The sequence below is a fragment of the Centruroides vittatus genome, unplaced genomic scaffold (genome assembly GCF_030686945.1).
Source record: "Centruroides vittatus isolate TY-2023 unplaced genomic scaffold, ASM3068694v2 contig_754, whole genome shotgun sequence".
Lineage (NCBI taxonomy): Eukaryota > Metazoa > Arthropoda > Arachnida > Scorpiones > Buthidae > Centruroides > Centruroides vittatus.
In genome coordinates, this window is record NW_027122490.1 from 168,974 (window position 1) to 188,556 (window position 19,583).

Below are 19,583 nucleotides of genomic sequence, written 5' to 3' on the forward strand. Positions count from 1 at the left end.
ATTCCAAACAAAATTAACTCTAACAAGCATTTAACTTCAATATATTTTTTGATGAAACGAAACGAAAATTTGATCAAAATTCTGCGAAAATATATTGTTATCCGGATAGGAAAATTTGCATTTAAATATAGTTTACTACTCACTTTTTTTTCCAAAAATTTCTATTAAAATAAAAAATACGAGTAAAAAATAGTTTATGAAAAATTGAATGAATATCTCATATAATATCGCAATTGACAAACAAAAAATAACAATTATATTTTGTATATGAATATAAAAGAAGTTTTGAAATTTGCATTTAAGTATAAAATTATATAAGTAAAAATATTAATGTATCTTTTTAAATAGAAATGTATAAAACATAATTTATTTAATTAAAATTTATCCGGATAAGTCAATTATATTTTTTGTACAAATATTTTCCTTCAATTTTTATAAATTTGATAAACTAAAGTGGATAAACGACGTAATTACATTTTTTTGTTTTAGTATATACCAGCAGCAATATATATATATGTAGAAAGAGGGGATTGAAAATGTATTAAAGACAACGTTATTGAATTAAAGAATTGAGAATTGTCAACTATTGACAAAATTAATCTCTTGACGATAATTAATTACAGTGACGTCACAAATAAAGTGTAAAGTTTACGTTATTATACGAATAAATCGATTTATCTCCGAGTGAAAATAATCAACAAGTGAATTGCCACTCGACTACATCCACCATTTCGGTTTAGAAACGGTTTCTTTCATACGAAACAAGTCATTTATATAGCAGCGACCGGATGACATCTGTTGGTGATGTGAAGAAACTAAGTTTTTCACAATAGTCTTTCAAACGAGACAAGAGGGAAAAAATTCTTGCCATTCTTTCTCTTTGATGACTTTTCGCCTTTTTTTTTTTTTTAAATCGAATAACTCGACTCGGAAAACGTTTAAACTATTTAACAAATTTCCATTTACGTTAATTGGTTTCCTTAATTTCGTAGTAGTAAATTGTTAGAAAGAATAATTTAGAAAGATACTCAAGAGAGGTGATAATGATTTAAATGTTTTTATTAATTATGTAACCTTGAAGGAAAATTAACTACGGTCTTACCTTTTGCGCTTTTCTCTTGTCTGCCCTTTGATTCTGATGATATATTCTAGAGAAATTTGACACGATGACAGGAACTGGAAGGGCGATAACTAGCACTCCAGACAATGAACAAACACCTCCGACTATTTTACCAGTTATGGTATCCGGCACCATATCTCCGTATCTGTAAAGAATGGCAAAAACAAATTGTTTCACTTTATAAAATAATATAAAGCGTTAAATCTAAAACGTGAGCGTTAAAATTCCATCACGTATGATCCTGTGTTTGTGGTCATGATATTTGAATGTCGATTAAGCGTTAAAGATTGTGCACAAAGATGTTTGATAAGTAAAGAAAATAAAAGTTGTGCAAATTTTCCGTTCCTAGATCAATTTTTTACACGATTCACGTCTACCACAGAACGATTTTTCGAATGCCCAATGTATAAAGAAGAAAGTATAAAAGTTTTAACTACATTATTCAAGTTAAGAAAGCGAAATTATCTAACTGAAAGAATAGTCATGAGTCGTTAAGCGTAAAAAATTGCTGCCACTGTCATATATCTTTTGAAAGACCCTATCTTTTATGGTGAATGACCCATCATTGTGACATATCATATCACCATTTCGATGGAGTAAGTAAAAATATACTATCTTACCCCAAGAGATAACCGAAAGATGTGCTAGAATATGAGAGACAACTTTTTCATTTTCATGACGTCCTACTTTGTGTTTTGTCATAAACTTAACTTGCTACAAATATGAATGATCTTATTAAGGAAATATTTGATATATAGCTTTTATAAAAATATTTTCTGCTTTTCATTTATGCAATTTATTAGATATTATTAATATAAAATAAAATAGAGCATAAATATGAAGTTTTAAATATTGTATTTCAAATTTTCTATCTGTGAAAAAGTATCAAAATTTCCTTTATTTCAGATATATTTAAGCAGTTTTTTTTTAAATAATAAATAATGCTTCTTCATCAAATAAAATATTTATATTTAAAATTAAAAGAATTAGTACGTACAGTACATAACAAAAATTATTTAAAAATCAATCATTCTAAGTGGAAAATTATCGATTAGAGTCTTTATCGATAGACCAATTAATTAACTTTTTACCGTAAAATATTTTATTCCAATTTTAAATTAACCTAATTGCAAAAACTTTTTAAATTTTCTAGAGAATTAAAAATGAAATGAATAAAATATAAAGTTTATAATAATTTAAACATGATTCGAAAATTTATTTTCAAGGACGATTCATTCAAGTTACGTATAACATTGTAAGTTAGAAGCTATCTTTAAATAAAATTAATAAATATAAGTATTATCAATCAATACATTAATAAATTTGTAATTAATCATTACATTAATTAATTAATTAATTCAGTTTGGAAGATCGATGGAAATAAAGAATAGAAGAAACCAATAATTCAGCATTTCAATTAGGAGAATAGATGAAGCAACACTTATTAAATATTTTTTTTCTGTTAAGATTATGATAATTGTTTGTTTATTTTAATGCCAGACAGGCCCGTGAATTTACTTTATATAATTTAATGCATAAATAATTTGCATTTAATGTTATATGCTATTTATACAGACTATGAAATTTAAAAACTTGTTTTAAAGATTTTTGTTTTATTTTGATTCCCGAAAGAACATAAAATGTTTTAAAACTTCTTTTTTTGTAACACTAAAAAGTTTGAAATGGCATTAAAAACATTTTAGTTGTTCAAAAACAGGTTTAGTCTACAGGAAAAACTCTTTCGACCATATACATTGTGCTGATGATAAGTGTTATACGTCGGATCAACTTCTTCGCCATTAAACTCAGCGACAGAACATTGCATCATCACATCCGAGCCTATTATCGTTCAGAGTACACAATCAGTGCACTTGTTTAATTCTTTTACACTCCATCTCTTCTATTAACTCCAAGATGTTTGATCAAATAAAAGCGTTTAAACTTTACAACACTAGAACAATTGTTAATGATTAAATATTAGAAAATTAAAACCCAGTCGTATTTTGGAAATATTTTGAACTTTTTTTCTTGTAATGTTACCTATACATTTTGCTAAAATAATGGTTATGGCATGTCGTTTGTAACATCGACGACAGGATGTTAGTATGACAACGACTGTCGTACTTGTCAAGTGACTAACGTTGACGTAATGTAATTTTGAATGTTTCTGAGGTTGACATTATAGTAAATATCATTAATTAATTTTAATAACATTTTAGCGACAGAAATTTTCATTAAGAGGTATTATAAAATATATATTTATTTTTAAAAGAAAATTAAAATTTAGACCTAGTAAATGTAAAGTATTTGATTAGATTATGTGAATTTAGTTCTCCAGATCTAAGTACAAAATTAAAACTTTGTCGAAATAACCAGTGCCAATACGGAATACAAATGTAGTTTTTATGTTTTTGTTTGCCTTTCAGTCTCGCCCATAAAATGAACAAATAGAGTAAAAATGTTTTCAGACTGAACTTCGAATGTCGTGCTGAGCTTTCAGATAGATATTAACTCGAGTGAATTTCATTTGAAACGTTTTGAAAATTTCAAAATGTAATTATTTTCACTTATATTCGCTAACTGCAGACACAAATAGAAATATATCGAGCCGGATTTCCTTTTACTAGAGGATTTTTTCGTCTACCTATTTATAGCAAGATCTATATTAAGTCTGTGGCATCGTTTCGATTTCTTTCTCTCTCTCACCTGGCCAAACATTCAAAACTAAAAGGGAATAGAAAGATACAATGAGATACATAAAAAGTAACGAACGGTATCGAATTTTTAGCGAATAAATTTAGAAAACAATTAATCGACAGCATTAAAAATATTAATAAGTATATAAAACAATAATAAACAAAAATTTTCTTTGTTTATTTTCTCTAGTTTCTGAAACGAAGCTTAACCTCGGCCGTTTAATTAATTTAACGTTTATAAAGTGAACTGAAAATCACTGCTCAACGCGAGTCATCTACTGTAATTAAATGGATTAGAGAATTCCTATGTTATCCGTCGACTGGTCCATTTAATTCGGTCTTAGAAGCAAAATAGTCGTAATGTAACTTGTAAAACTTTTATAAAACCTACAAACATTCTGTAAACAGAAAATTTAACGTTAGAAACTACACAACTACTCGTTACGCAAATTACATAGAAAGCGTTTCGTTTTACTTTAATTCGGAATTTTTGCATCTGGTTATTAAAAACATAAATTCGAAATGCAGTATTTACCATCTTAAATTATAAAAATTAGGAACGAATTTGTGTTTAAGATTACGATTATCTTTAAAAATATAAATAATAAAATATAAATTATAAAAAATTTAATTAGTTTTAAGCATTGATTTCATTTTCTACACGTTATATTTTCTTTTGTCAATTATTTTTAATTCATTTGATATGCATTTATTTTTATTTTTAAAGAATATATAATAAATAAAACATGTATTTTATGAAAAAAATTGCTGGAAATTTAATACGTTGATTATGTTTAAGATGGTGTCTGTCTGGTGCGAGTCGTAGTCAATTTGTTTATCGGAACTAAAAACAGAATATCATTACACCATAACAATTTTGTTGTATATAATTCTCAGTATTTGTTTGATAAGATCTACAACTTTCCGTAATTAATCTAAAGCGGAAACGGAAGTTAGTTTTTTTGTCTCGTCGCGTGGACGAGTTGTGTGTCTCATCCAGTTTATTACCGGTTACTTATATATATTTTCAATGAAATATTTCAAAGATAGTCTTAACATTTTAATCATTTTAAATATATTTTTATTCTAGTTTCAGTTATACTATTTACCATTTAATTGATGTCGATCGCATCGTTCTAATAACACACTCATAGTGTATATCGTATTACAACGCCGTCGCTAGAGTATATCGCGCCCGCCTGCGAGTCCTATTTTTTTGTGCCCCTTATGAATTAGTGCTAATATATCCGACGAATTCCTATTTTATGGTTACCACGAAAACTCCTTTAAATTTAGTTTGGATGGTGTGTACTGTACAGTACGTCTGGTAATGTTATACACTACTTCGGATGAGTTTATTCCTCGCCGCACGAGAAACTCACCAGTCCTTCGTACAATACTATAAGTCCATATATAATTCAAAAATCAACACTTGGACCGTTAGAGCTCGCAATTTTACTTTTACAACGTAGTATTTGTTCTATTTTTGACATTTCATATTTCAAATCAGGCACTTAATTAAGAATGTCTTTCGGCACACGCCCGATTGCGGCCACTCTGTCGTATCACATTCACACATTATAAAAAAAGTTGTGTGTGTAACTAACTATAAAATGATAAGGGTAAACATTTGACTTTTTGTTTAATCAGTAAATCAATTTTGTTTATTTTAAACTGAAAAATAATTTGGAACCATCGGAAAGTAGGATTTTACAGCTTTTCCAAGCATAATTTGTCAGTCTGTTTGATTCCTATACACGTCAGAAATACACTTTATTTGTCAAAAGGAAAGAAAACTATTAGAACCATAACAATACTAATCTCTATTGATTTTTCTTCTCCATAGTCGTTATCTGTCATGTTGGATGTTAAACGGATTTTGTTCCAATTAGAACATTTAATAGTTCATTTTTAAAGTATGGTTATAAATTACTACTTAAGTCGATACTTCTTAGAAATCGACTTTTCATTTTCTACATTCAATTTGTCGCTTATAATAAAATAAATGATTTAATTCTAGCTTTAATTTTATTGATTCATTCAACCATATTATAGTTCACAAAAAGAAATTAATAATCAATTTAATAACTAAAAATTTTATTAAAAATTTATGAAAACAAAAACTTAGAAGAATTACGAATATTATTAAATGCGACCAAATCGCGTGATTTAATGCGTGTTCTAACTAATCAAAGAAGAATCTCTTGTTTTATTCATTCAAGAAGGGTTCTTCTTGGATGAATAAGGGATTGGAAATTGAGAACGATTCCCTATCTGCAATATTTATTCACGAATAAGCATAAAATATGTTATCATTTATGTTTGAACTAAAGCTCATATTAAAGATTACCGAAACATTATTTTAAAATAAATGCTTTTTTCACTTTATTCTGTTTATATTCTGAAAGATTTAAGCAAAATAAAATTTTTATAAGGCCGATTATTATCTTAGGCGCTATGGCAAGGGCACTTGCTCGACTTTCTCGGCACTGTTGAGGAAACCATTAGGAAATCCGATAATTTTCAATTATACTGCGATATAAAATTTAAATAATAACAAAATCTTAAAATGAGTAATTTTGTTGAATCATGGTAAATATTTCTTTTTTAATGGAGGTTTTTAAGTTTAAAAAATAATATGACACTAGCTCGAAGTTAAAAGTGTATGCGGAGCCATCTGTTATGAATTGTTATTAAATAATAACTTTTATATTATTATTGAATATTATAGAAAGGTAAAAAGGGCTTAATTTTGAGGGTATAGATAAACTTTTAAAAATATTGTAAGTGCCAATAACGAGTGAAATATTTATAACGTCGACAAAATTAATAGCATCAATGCCTCTAATATACAAATTATCAAGCAAATTACGTAACTTAATATTTATCTCATCCTGAGATATTAAACGAAATAGATCCAACACACACCACCACACACACACACACATAAGCCTACATATCCACGGAACTTTTTTCCCCTTTTGTGACGTTTTTGGGTTCAGGAGGGTCGAATTTCATAAAAACCCGGAGGATTAAATTTCACCGTTCTGGTTTTTTTTGCAAATCTCGACGTTTTGAGACTCCCTGAACATAAAAGCCCAAAAAAATGACACGCTTACAATACTTTCCCGTGTTATAACAGTGGGGAAGGTAAAATGGCCGAGAAGTTAGAATCGCTAAATCATTTTTTATAAATTGTGTTCTTACACTTGTTTTTATAAGAATCTAAAAATAAAAACAGAAAAAAACTGGAAACCATTGATCTAAAGCATGTCATATAAAGAACAACAGATTTATACATATGTAGACCCCTCAATAAATCTATATCTGAAAAGATTCGAAAAAAAAAAACAGTTCGAAATACTTAAATTTCTAATTTGGATAAAGTTTTATTTTTATACGTTTTCAATTTGATTTTAAAATAATTGTTTCATGCGTTATTTTCAAAGTTTTACGCTGAAAATAATATATATTTTTGCATGTCGAATTTCTCAAAAATATTATTATAAAAATACAACTTTATTTAAAATTCTTTTAAAAATCAAACCAAGTTGAAAAAACCAACCGGTTTTTATATTTTTACAATATTTCTTTGAAATTTTGGTTGAAAACCGAAATGTTCTAACAATATTTTTGCGGAAGACTAAACATTTTTAAATTCTTATTCTATTTTTAGTATCACCTGAGTAAGTCTTTTTACCTGACATGTGATTTTACTTGCTATATTTAGAGCGGAGTATACACCAGTAGGGAATTCAACAGAATTCTTGTAAATATATCTCTAGCTTTTTTCAACGTTTAACAATAAATTGAGTTAAAAATATAACAGTCTGTAGACGTGTAATCTCTCAATAATACACTTGTAATGTAGGAGAAATTATAAATGTATTGAATTTAATCAATCATTAACAACTTTTTCTCTCATAAAAAATGCAATTGATTATAATAGGCGAGATAGTCAATTTATCTTCGTTCGACTACCACATAGCAACCATTCACCCCACCCAACAACTGAAAGATGATGATCAAATGAAAAAGAACAGGGTGTGATGGAAGCTGGAATGTCTACACCGCCTATAATTTAGCACTTGACATTTACAATAAGTTCAACCGTAGCGCGAATAAAGCAACTACAGATCACACGAATATTATTTAATTATAGTTATTCGAGTGATGATTTTCTCAACAAAAGATGAAAATTAATGATTAAAATAGTACAAAGCAAATGAAAAATTCCTACTACGCTTTAAGCCTAAGCCAATAAATACAATTATTGTAAAAGTGCAATAATTAATATAAAAACATTCGTTTTTCATCTTTTCTTACGGATCCAAACTGCATAGAAACTGAAAAATCAGTAAATCTTCGATCTGGGTGGTCGAAAACGTTACTATTTTTAACCAATTTCTCAGTGTTTACAGGTTTTTTTCTTATTTCAAGCAAGTGTTTTGCATTTAATAAGAAAGTTATGACCTCAACTGTACGTAATATATTAGATATTTTTTTTTTCAAAAAATTTTAAATTATTTTACCATCTTTCCTCGCACTTAATGAATTAATAGAGGAAAATTCTAGTACATAAGCTTTATAAATTAGATTTACTCGCTCAATAATGTTGTAAAAGAAAGCGTGGCATTGTTATTGACAAAATATCTTGTAGTCGGAGTAGATAATAGTTATTGTCCGCAAATCCATTTATCATACTAACCAGAGAGTACTTCCCTCTCTCCATTTGTCTAGCAAATAAATAATTGTCCTTCGTTTCACCTGTGCTTATCACTATATATTATACAGAATTATTTTTAAATATTAATAGGAATAAATCTAATTTTTAAAATATATATTCAATTACGCGAATAATAATAACGTAAAAATAGTATAAATTATTTTAAATGGTTTCGTACAAAATAAATCTTCGTGTCTTGCGATTTAAACTCCTTTACCATTTTGCAAATTAAAAAATAAATTGTTTTTATAATAAATTTATTTATAAAATTAAACATTTTATAATTAAATTCCGATTAAAATATATATTTTTAGTTTTTTTCACATTATTTTAGATAGTCCTATATCGATAAAGTTTGATTGGAAGAGGCGCATTTATTTTATGCGAATAAAAACACTTAAGTTTGATATATTTTTATAGTTGAAAAAGTTTTCAGCTACAGAAAAATATATATATTTATATAAAAAATGTGTGCTGATCATGTTCGGAGAAAATAAAACTCGATTTATTACATCAGAAAACTTCTGGCGATATTGCTTTGTTCGTCTTTTTTATGCAAACATAATTCAAAGTCTGTCTATAATGTAAAACATATCTGCAAATAAACATAAATAATAAAACATTGAAAGAGTTAATAATTTATACAGTATATTCAAATATATTTTTGCACATTTTTCTTCCAAACTCGGAAAATGTAATTCCTGTTTTTTCTTATTTCTGCTCGAAATTGATTAGTGTCAGCTACGACTCCAGAGAAACAAACTTTGCTTTCAAATTTAATTGTTATGTTCCATTTCGAAGTTCATTTTTTTTATTACTTTTTTTTATATGACTGCAAAATTTTACTGGTGAAAATTTTCTTTGCAAAATAAAATAGACGAAACATTTTCTGGTCTCTTGTATAATGGTCCGTGAAGCTGCGGGCGATAAATATTTCAAATTGCTTTGTTACAAAAGATGATTACGATCTCAAAATTCTAATTTATATATACGTTTTTTTATATAAAAATTGAAAAAAAAGAATTTAATTAATTAATTATTGGAATTATTTATTACTACAGTATAAAAGAAAGCAAAAATTTTGTATAAATATTATATAAATATCAATAAAATAACAACAAAATTGCTGTAAAATTTCAAGTTAAATGTAATAAAAACGTATTTGATTGCCAGATCTTGTTTAGGTTCGAATTGTAAATAAAAAAGCTAAGCAGCCTTTTTTAAATTAAATTTTATCATAAAATAGTGAATATCATAGTCACATAAATTATCAAAGTAATCAATAATCGATAATCGTTCGAGAAATTAACCGTTATCTCTTAATAGAATGATTTTAGCTTCTATATCTCGAAGACAATTATCATTAGTGTCAATTTATAGGCTGTTTCGTGTGATAAATTTTAATTCTTTATCATTGATTTTGAATTCGCAATACAGTTTGATATTGTAAAAAACCAAAATATAATCATAAATATTAATCGAAACATTATATATATATTTTTCATTTTGTAAGTTATTTTTTTGTGTTCTTTATGACGTGATATTGAAGAAAAACATGTTAAATATGTAAATTTCAAATGCAGTTTTAGATTTATTGCTAGTTTTTAACATGGACGTAATAAAAATATAATTTGGAATATTTTTTTTTATTCAAATGGTTACCTTTGCTAAAAATAGCAATAGCGAACTTCTATCCGCATATTGTCACAGGAGATTTGAATTTAAACGAAGTTAACGTGTTGAACCTGGCTTAGGATTAATTATTAATTTAGTTTTAATCATAAATATGTAAAACATATTTATGATTAAAACTATGCTTTTTTCAAAATATCCATTAAATAAATTACACGACTACTACCATGTTATTTACATAGATTAATATTTAATTGAGCTATAATTGTCTTAAGCAACTATCTTAATTCTAATCAGAACATCATTAAGGGATATATATCTATCTAATCCGACTATTGATTTGATTTAAAGTATATATAGGTGTATAAAAATTAAAAATTTACAATAAAGTTTATTAATTTTTCACCATTTTTCGTTCTTGTAATGCTGTAAAATTATAACGCTGAGTGTATTACTTGGTATAAATTTATATTTTATACTCTAATCTTATAAAAATTAGAACAAAATTTGAAAGGAATAAGTAATTTTATCAAGGCGATATTCCCAATAATGATAACTTTTATAGCGATTGTCTTTACTAATTAAATTTATTAAAAAATACTATATAAGTTCAGTAGTTATCTTATCAATTTTATTCGATTTATATATATTCTTTTTATCAAAACAATTTTTTGAAAGTCTAAAAATAGATTAGTAATTAGATCTATGCTGTCTCGCGTGACATTAAAATATTATTTGGTGACGAAAAGTATGGTGCAGTCGGCATGAAGATAATGGTAAATTACGTGGGCAACGAGTTACACAGACGAAAATTAATCAGGTGGTCAGCAACCGAGTCACTAACCTTCATTTGTCAGAGTAGAGAAGTTTGACTTATATTGGACACCGGGATGTCTGCCAAAACAAGGTGAAGATGACAGTCGCTATGGTAACATGGTTTACAAGTTTGCCAAAGGATTCTCCTATCTTAATTGGTTGGGCAGAAGAATGGGCAATATGTTATTTCTTTGTTAAATTTTGATCGAAAACTGTTAGTCTATCGAGTGATGTTCGTTTGTCTTTCTGTAGAAAGATCAGGACGAAAAGAAAGATCAGGAATTACGACTATAACTGTTTACAAAGGCGAATCTCTTGATGATAAACTTCATAAATCAATAATAGTAATTAAGTATTAACTGAATATAAAAAGAAATTATCGGGTCAGTCTATTTTAATTGAATTTTACATTGCATAAAATTAAAAAATTGTATATTTTTAGTACAGTTCTGTATCTTCTATGAATTACTGATAAGTGATGATGTCTTAATGTGTAATGCGCATGAAAATTTGAATTAATGTAGAATAGGCTATAGAAATGTTTCAAATTTTCTCATTACAAATTCATTTAGAATAAGAATCGTCAGCTCAGTGGAAAACAAAATTAACCAGAAAAATCACGAATGACTGAATTAGAACTCGAATTTCTCGTAGACCCAAATTCTTCACGTACTGTACGGACATTTGGGTATTACGCATGAGCCATGTTGGAACAACTACCACTTAATGAATATCGGGAGAAATCGGATACTTTTATGATGAGCCAGCACTTTCCTTCCATTATTTTGCCTGGATTATTTCACTTCTCTTCGAGTAGAATGGACGACTACTTGATAAAATCAAAGTAATCGCTCATAATTAAGTTTGGTATGCTTACAGTAGAATCGTTTTTTTAGTAATTTTAACAAGCGTTTTAACGTAAATAACAATAAAATGTCCATTTGATAATTAAATTGAATGCTTAATATAACCTATAAAGACGCAATTCATTACAAAAGCATTTATAAACAAACATTAAATCTTTTAAAGAGATCTTAAAATAAAAATCTCACTTCAAATATCTACACAACTCACTTCAATAAATTAATTATAAAAATATGTATTAATTTTAGTGTCTTAAATATAGTAAATGTATTCGAGTTAAATAGATTTTGCTCTCTCAGCAATTTATAAGAAAAAAATAAGAACTATTTTCAAATCTTCTACTTCGTAATTGTTCGTTCTTCGAAATTTTTGCTGACAATAATAAAAATACAAGAATCATACATACAAAATTCAATATTTAGTCATATTAAACCATTCTAAATTATTTTCAAATAAACTACGACCTGAGTGTTCTTAATTGCAAAAAAAAAAAAAAAAAAAAAATCATACGTGAAACAAATAGACGTAAATAGAATTTATTTAAATTTATAAAATATTTTACAAAATTATAAATAATTTCGATTTCATTTTTCAAATAATCGAAGATAAAAAAAAATTCCATAAAAAAAGGAAGTAACTTTATTCCTGAAAAGGTTAAAAGTTGCATGGTGGGATATATTGAATGGAATTGATCGAGCAGAGATTGAAGTGGAACAATTACTTCATAGTTTAGCTATCAGGACAATTAATTGAATGACGAGCCTTACAAAAATTAACTTACAAACAAATAATAAATAGTTGGAACTATTCTTTTTTCCTAAATAAAAACTGATGTCTTCAATAACCTTGTACTGTGTAGTTTCTTGCTAGTCACTTGGTCTAAATAAACAAGTTTTTGTGTCAGATTTTCTTCACAAAGAAAGAATCAACAATCGACTATTTCCTTTCAACTTATTTTAGATAGAAAACAAAAACTAAAATGAATTTTTTTAGTTTCTAAGTTTCATTTTTATTTTCTGTTTGTGATTCATCGTTTCAATCAATTAATGTAATATTGTGATTAAAACAAAAATAAGAATTTAGTTTACTTTATATCTAAAATTTGATTAATTAATTATTTATTTTCCATATAAGTTTACATTAAAAATTATATTACGAAAAGAAAGAAAATTGTTAATGATTTAAGAGATTTTTCACTTATTTTTATTAATTTTTTTTTAGCAATTCGAAATCGCGACTTGTTTACATTCAAATCCATAATGCAAATATTATTTTATGCTTTATATGAAGATAAACTAAGGAAAAATAAAACAAATAATTCTGTAATAAAGAAGTATACTCCATATACATTATTAATTAAAATATACTGATAATCTTTCCTTGACCGTTAATTTACAATTTTTATATTTAAGCTTCAATAGATTCGGGGCAGCCGAATTTTTATAAATACAGCAATAATATTTTAAAACGCTTACGAATAAGTTTAAAATTGGATAGAATTTAAAATAATTGACAAATTATAATAAAAACAAAATTTGTTAAACTAAACTTTCATTAAAATCTAGTTATTATTTCAATGAAATATTATCAAAATTTTAATTTAAAAAGTCTATTGAAACTTACAGGTGTTTGTTAAATGTTCTGAATATATTAATATATTTTAACAAATATGACACAGAATTTTTTTAGGACGTAAAGAATATTTTATGCGCTAATTTTTTACTTGTCTAATTTACTGTAAGAGCCAAAGGAAATTCCCTGGTATACTATTACCGATATTATCGTATTTCTCTTACTTAATTTTCCATCAGTTCGAAGATCCATTCGTGGATCTCTATTAACAATTTTACATGTGGAAACTTGTTAAGTTGAAATAAATTAAATTAATCATCTTGTAAGGTGACTGTCGTTTTATGTTGTAAATCAGTTGTTAAATCAATTTCTTTCTGCAGTTAAAAGTAAACTAATTTATACGGTATAAGTTCTGAGAATCTAACAACATTCTCAAGAATTTCTTAATATTACAGTCAGCTAAATAATTATCTAAGACATAAACTTGCATTTCTGTTTGTACAGTACCTTTTGAGAAAAAATTCGACAGTTTTGAATCGGATTTTCTCTACCAATCATTTCGGAAAAGATTGTTTATAAGGAAATTATCAAATTTTATAAGTTACAAATAATTTTATGAAATTAATAATAAAATTAAACTGGTTTTCTTATAATTTCCTGGTATATATACGTAATTATCACGATTAATTTCAGTGTAAAACATAAACATTTTCCAAAGTTTCCATTAGTAGATTAACTGGTAAGTTTAATTTGGAAACATCATCCGATTCTATAATATATATATGTATATATATAATGTATATTTGAATTTTAAAAATAAAAGCTAAAACGAAAAAGGCTATAGGTTATTTGGTGGAATTGATCATCCGGATCATTTCGGACAGATCACGTACAGGCAGGTGTTAGTCTAGCATTGAATTATTGATGAGATCGACATCTTATCTTCAATTGGAAACGATCCGCAATCCCAAACTAGAATAGATAGATGCTTATCATTTGACCAAATTTTTTCCCCTCTGTTTTAAATACGACTTTATTTGGAGAAATTTTCAAATATCCAAATATCACGCTTCGAAAAGTATTTTGGGAACACGTTTTAATGTTTATTAAGAAGATGTAATAAATAATATGGAATAAAAATAGGTTCGTTAACAGATAGTTTATCATTAATCATTAGAAGAAGCATGCTTTATGTTAAATGTTTGAAAGCGAGACACGAATCGGTACGCACCACTCAACTGAACCACTCCATTTAGCACTGCACCTACTTTAAAACGTTCTTCAATTAAAGACGCCACTTCGAAATTATCGAGGAAGTTTATCTTTACAGTTAATAATTTACAAGCTTCTTTCATCGTTAACTCTTAAGATACTTACTTTGTTCATAATAAACTTCTAAAAGTATTTTCTTTGGCCTACAATCGATTTAAGCGTTACTTATGTCCAATGTTTTATAAATTTAAAATAAAAAAAAAGTTTTACCCCTATCTCCTTTACTGTTTTATTATTTTCATAAAATAATAAATAGTAATATATCACATGAATTTAAAATTCTTATCTAAAATAATTGCCCAAAACTGATTTAAGATGCTGTTACAGTAATCAGTAAAAATCAAATTGCTTGTCTTTACATGAAGACCTATTTTAGTAAATATCTGTGGCTCTTTAATAATATATTCATCTGTAAAATCAACATCGAATTATAATAAAGTAAAGCAAATTCACAGAATAAAGCAATAAAATGCAAAGTTTAAAACAATTAAAAAATTAATTTATATCGAATGAGATAACTTTAGTAAAGTTTTAATAATCCAATTGCATAAATGTAATAATTTTTTATTTCTATCATAAATACATTTATGTCGGAATTAAAAGCTTTAGTTTTTACAATAAAAGTAATAAAAATTGTTTTTCACTAACTCAACGCATTAGACCTATAATAAAACGTGTAAGAAGTGAATATATTTGATCAGAACATAAACACGCTATATAAGTTTAATAAAAATATTATTGTACGTTAAAATTATTTAAGTTATAAAATATTTTCATATTTTTAATACTATAAAACTGATATAATTCATAATAGTTGGCTTAATAATTAGGATATTGGACTTGATATTTTAATATGTAATACAATAATTAAAATGCCTACAGCTTACACATTCGTATATATATATATTAAAACTCTCAGAAGATAATCAACTCATTAATTGCAATTAGAGTTCATGTCCTATCCAGGTTAACAAAAAAAAAAAAAAAAAAAAAAACTCCAAAGGGAGATAAAATTACTATTAGGCTGTATTTTGTGAGCTCGTTTCATAAATAATTTACTAATAATTAAACGAAAGGCAAGCCACATCACTATAATAACAAACTACAAAAATAAAAGAATAATATTTTAATATAAATATACTTTTCTATCATTTTTATCAATTATTATTTTTACATATACTGATTGATCCAAAACTATTTACACTTTTCATGTTGAGAATATACAGCGAATTATAAAAAAAATTTAATTATATATTTACTTGTTTATGTTAAAAAGCACTAATAAATTAAATAAATATCTGCTGGACATTAAAAATTTATTTGTAAATGATAATTTCAAACGAATTATTATCTCGTTTCTTAATAACTAAAGAAGAAGTAAAAACAAACACCTTTAAAGCTGCAAATCGATTTTCTACCAAAAAACAAAATAAATAATTTCTCAAGTGTTTAATAATAACAAACAACCAAAAAATCAATTTCCACCTTTGAGCATGATAAAATAAGCTCTTATTATGATGCATATTATTATATAACGGGTTAATTATCAGTATAAAATTCAATTTCAGTACAAAATAATAACGCATCAAGTATTATAAAAATAATCATATTATAAATATTTTCTACATCATGCGAATATTTCTGATATTAAATTATATTTATCTTATAGTTATTTCGTTAATTACAAGTAAAAATGAAATATAAGAATTATAGTTATTCATTTATAGAATTTATTTATCTAATATTAATATATATATAGAAATCAGGATCACAGTACAAACAAACAAAACATTCCTCATCTGTATTTGCGCGAGTGATTAAAATACACAGGTAAAACAACCATATAAGATGTTGTTATGCATTTTGAATCGTTATAGCGACTCAATATTCGCAATTGGAGCTTTTCTAATTAAACTACAGCCTCAAGAGGAATTTCGAAGGAGTAGAATTGATTTTAATTAAGTAAAGAATGCAGACGAAAATGGGACTAAAAAATATTTAATCAGAGCATTCGGGATGATTTAAATTGTAGGACTCCGCCCAAAGTAGATAATCAAACGGAAATACTTTACTCTTGTTTAATCAGATGCGGGGTGTACGAAGCTGCTGTCATCGTTTCAAATTTATTGTGAAGTCCTTCTTCGTGAAATAAACTGCACGTCACAAGGAAGCCATCTAAAGGAGGTTATCTTATGTAAAAATTATTAAGTTTTTTTTCTTATAATTTCCATATTGATTGGAATTTCTAAGAGAGTCGTCGAACCACGTCTAATTTTAATCGTCTTTACCTATTTCAAATAACGAAACGAGAAAAAAAAATTATTGATGAGCAGGCTATCAGTAAATTACTTTTAAACTAAAATGGCTGCTGAAGTGATAAAAAAAGAAAACTAAATTCGGCAAGATAAAGGATTAGGCCTTTTATTATAGTACATTATTCGAGTTATTACTTAAAATTTTAATTACATTTTAATTTCATCGAATGAAAAAATATATATTATTACACTCTGTATATTTTGTATTAAATTTTTAGTTAATTTAATAAAGTTGAATCATATTATTCTTGTTTTTTTATATTCTAAATCTATGTTTAATTACAATATTATTTTAAAACATTTAAGGTTATTTAACTGTATAATATATATAAAGTCTGGACACGTAGCCAAAAATACATATTTTCAAGAAATGAAATTTATTAACATTTTATTCAATTGGAATATTAAATAACGTCTTCAAGATGATTTCCATCATTTTCAGAATAAGAAGTCAAGGGGACTAAGGTCAGGTGAACGAGGAGACCACCTGACATGACCATGTCTATGCACGTGGTCATGAAGGATGGTTGTCCACTGAGAAGTACCAGTTCAATTCTTTCTTCTTTCGACAAGGTCATACTTAATCTGTGGAGGGAAAAATTATAGTTAATGAGATTTCCTATGTGTCCAGATTTTAAGGACAATGTATTATAACTGTACCGTAAAATTGTAGTTTTACTGTACTATTGTATGTTTTCTTCAACAGCAATATTTAATTTAAATTCGAATTTGTCGGGATAATATATAATTCTCATTGACATGCCAATAAAATTATATCATTTGGAATCTTAAATTTGATAAAAATTGATTTTTTTCGTGTTTTTTAATCATCGAAAATCTTTTAATTGAATTTTAGCAAAAAGAATATTGACACTAGTCGAATCAAACTATAAATAGAGTTCATTGTTTCAATGGAAAATAGAAGTTGATAAGAAACAATTTTTCATTTCAAAATGTAAACTGTATTTGTTAATTTGGTAATGTATCAAGGAATAGTTTATCTTGCCGGAAACAACTGTGCTCCAGTTATGATTTATATTAACTTGCTGTGATACGTGTGTAATTAGTCGTTCACCAACTGGTATTGGTAGAATCCAGAACGTGAATTATAGGAGTTTATAACAGTAATAATTTAGACTTAATTGTAAATAGAAGAATAAATATACAATAGAACCATTGCGTGGACATTATGTAGCGATAATACAACTCTGAGACTCTGAGAATGCAAAGTTATGTAGCGTTTTATATTCTACATAATGAATATACAGTATATCAAATTATTTTTTTAGCGCATGACATCAATTTATTATGTAAGGATATAATTTCGAATTTTGTGAATATATCTTTTTATATGTAATCAATATATATATATATATATATATATATATATTACTTTTATGCACAACTGTAATGATTAAAGATTGGCAGCATTTAAACTAAATTTTATATATGCTACTACTATTTTCATATAATTTTATACATTTTGAAGAATGTAAAAACTAGAAAACAAATTTTCACATTTCTTGACGAAATAGTTCCGCAAATGATAAAAATGCACCAACTCACAACAGATCTTTTCTTACGGAACCAATTTTGTACATTTTTTACTATTATGTAAATTGATTGTGATGGTAGTTTAGCTACGAAACGGAGAGAAATCCATATACAGGCAGGATTAAAACTTCGAATTCCAACAATAGCTTACAAAAAGGGCGATGTGAGTTAATGCATCTTGTCATTTATGCACTATTTCTTCCAACAACGTAAACTTGTCAAAGCTTAATAAATTCTTAAAATTAACGAAATAATGAAGGCAATTTTCACAATTTGTAAATTTTTCTATTGTAATTTATAACTGATTATATAATCTTGTTTTCACGTATATATAACATAAACATTAAAAGAGAATTATTAATAAGCCATTCTATAACCTTAATTCTTTGAAATCTTTAAGAAAATTTATTTGCAGTAAATATGTAATATGTCAGTGAAGAATTTCTCATAAGAAAATTTACCTTTTCTGAAAAAGCAATTTTATATTTTTCAAAAACATATTTCAAAGTTAAATTGATTAAATAAGATCCTGCAAAACTATTGGTTTCGCATTTCACATATTAAATTTTCTAACATATTCCGTTTACGAAACATGAGAATATAAACACTAATAAAATTTACCGTTTTAATTTATTTATTAAATCTCACTTATTTTATTATTACTGTTATTATTATCATTATATATTTAATGTAAATATTAGTATATAGTTCACAGGATAATACATTAATTATGATGATCCATCAAATGAGAATATAATTATTCAATATAAAAACGATAGACTAATTATTATTGAACATGATTAACTGTCCATGTTGTACAAGTATCTTGTAGATAATTAAAATTTTAATAAATGTCACTTGCCATATTGCAGAGCGCCGATATATAGAACGGTTGTAACAGGATGATTTACGTAAGCAAACTCCTGTACTTTACAGCTTTTAGCATTAATGTATATACAGAGTATATATAGATAGATATTAAATTCTTATATATTCATTTCAGTCTAATTTTGTTT

General features: G+C 26.3%; 1 protein-coding gene across 1 annotated transcript in view; it reads right to left on the reverse strand.

Annotated features, from left to right (window-relative positions):
* LOC136981401 (potassium voltage-gated channel protein Shal-like) overlaps positions 1–19,583 on the reverse strand; it is a 161,369-nt gene that overhangs the window by 30,620 nt on the left and 111,166 nt on the right. The window contains exon 2 of the mRNA XM_067277716.1: positions 1,103–1,265. Within this exon, the coding sequence (XP_067133817.1) occupies positions 1,103–1,265 (163 nt within the window). The remainder of the gene's footprint in view (positions 1–1,102; positions 1,266–19,583) is intronic.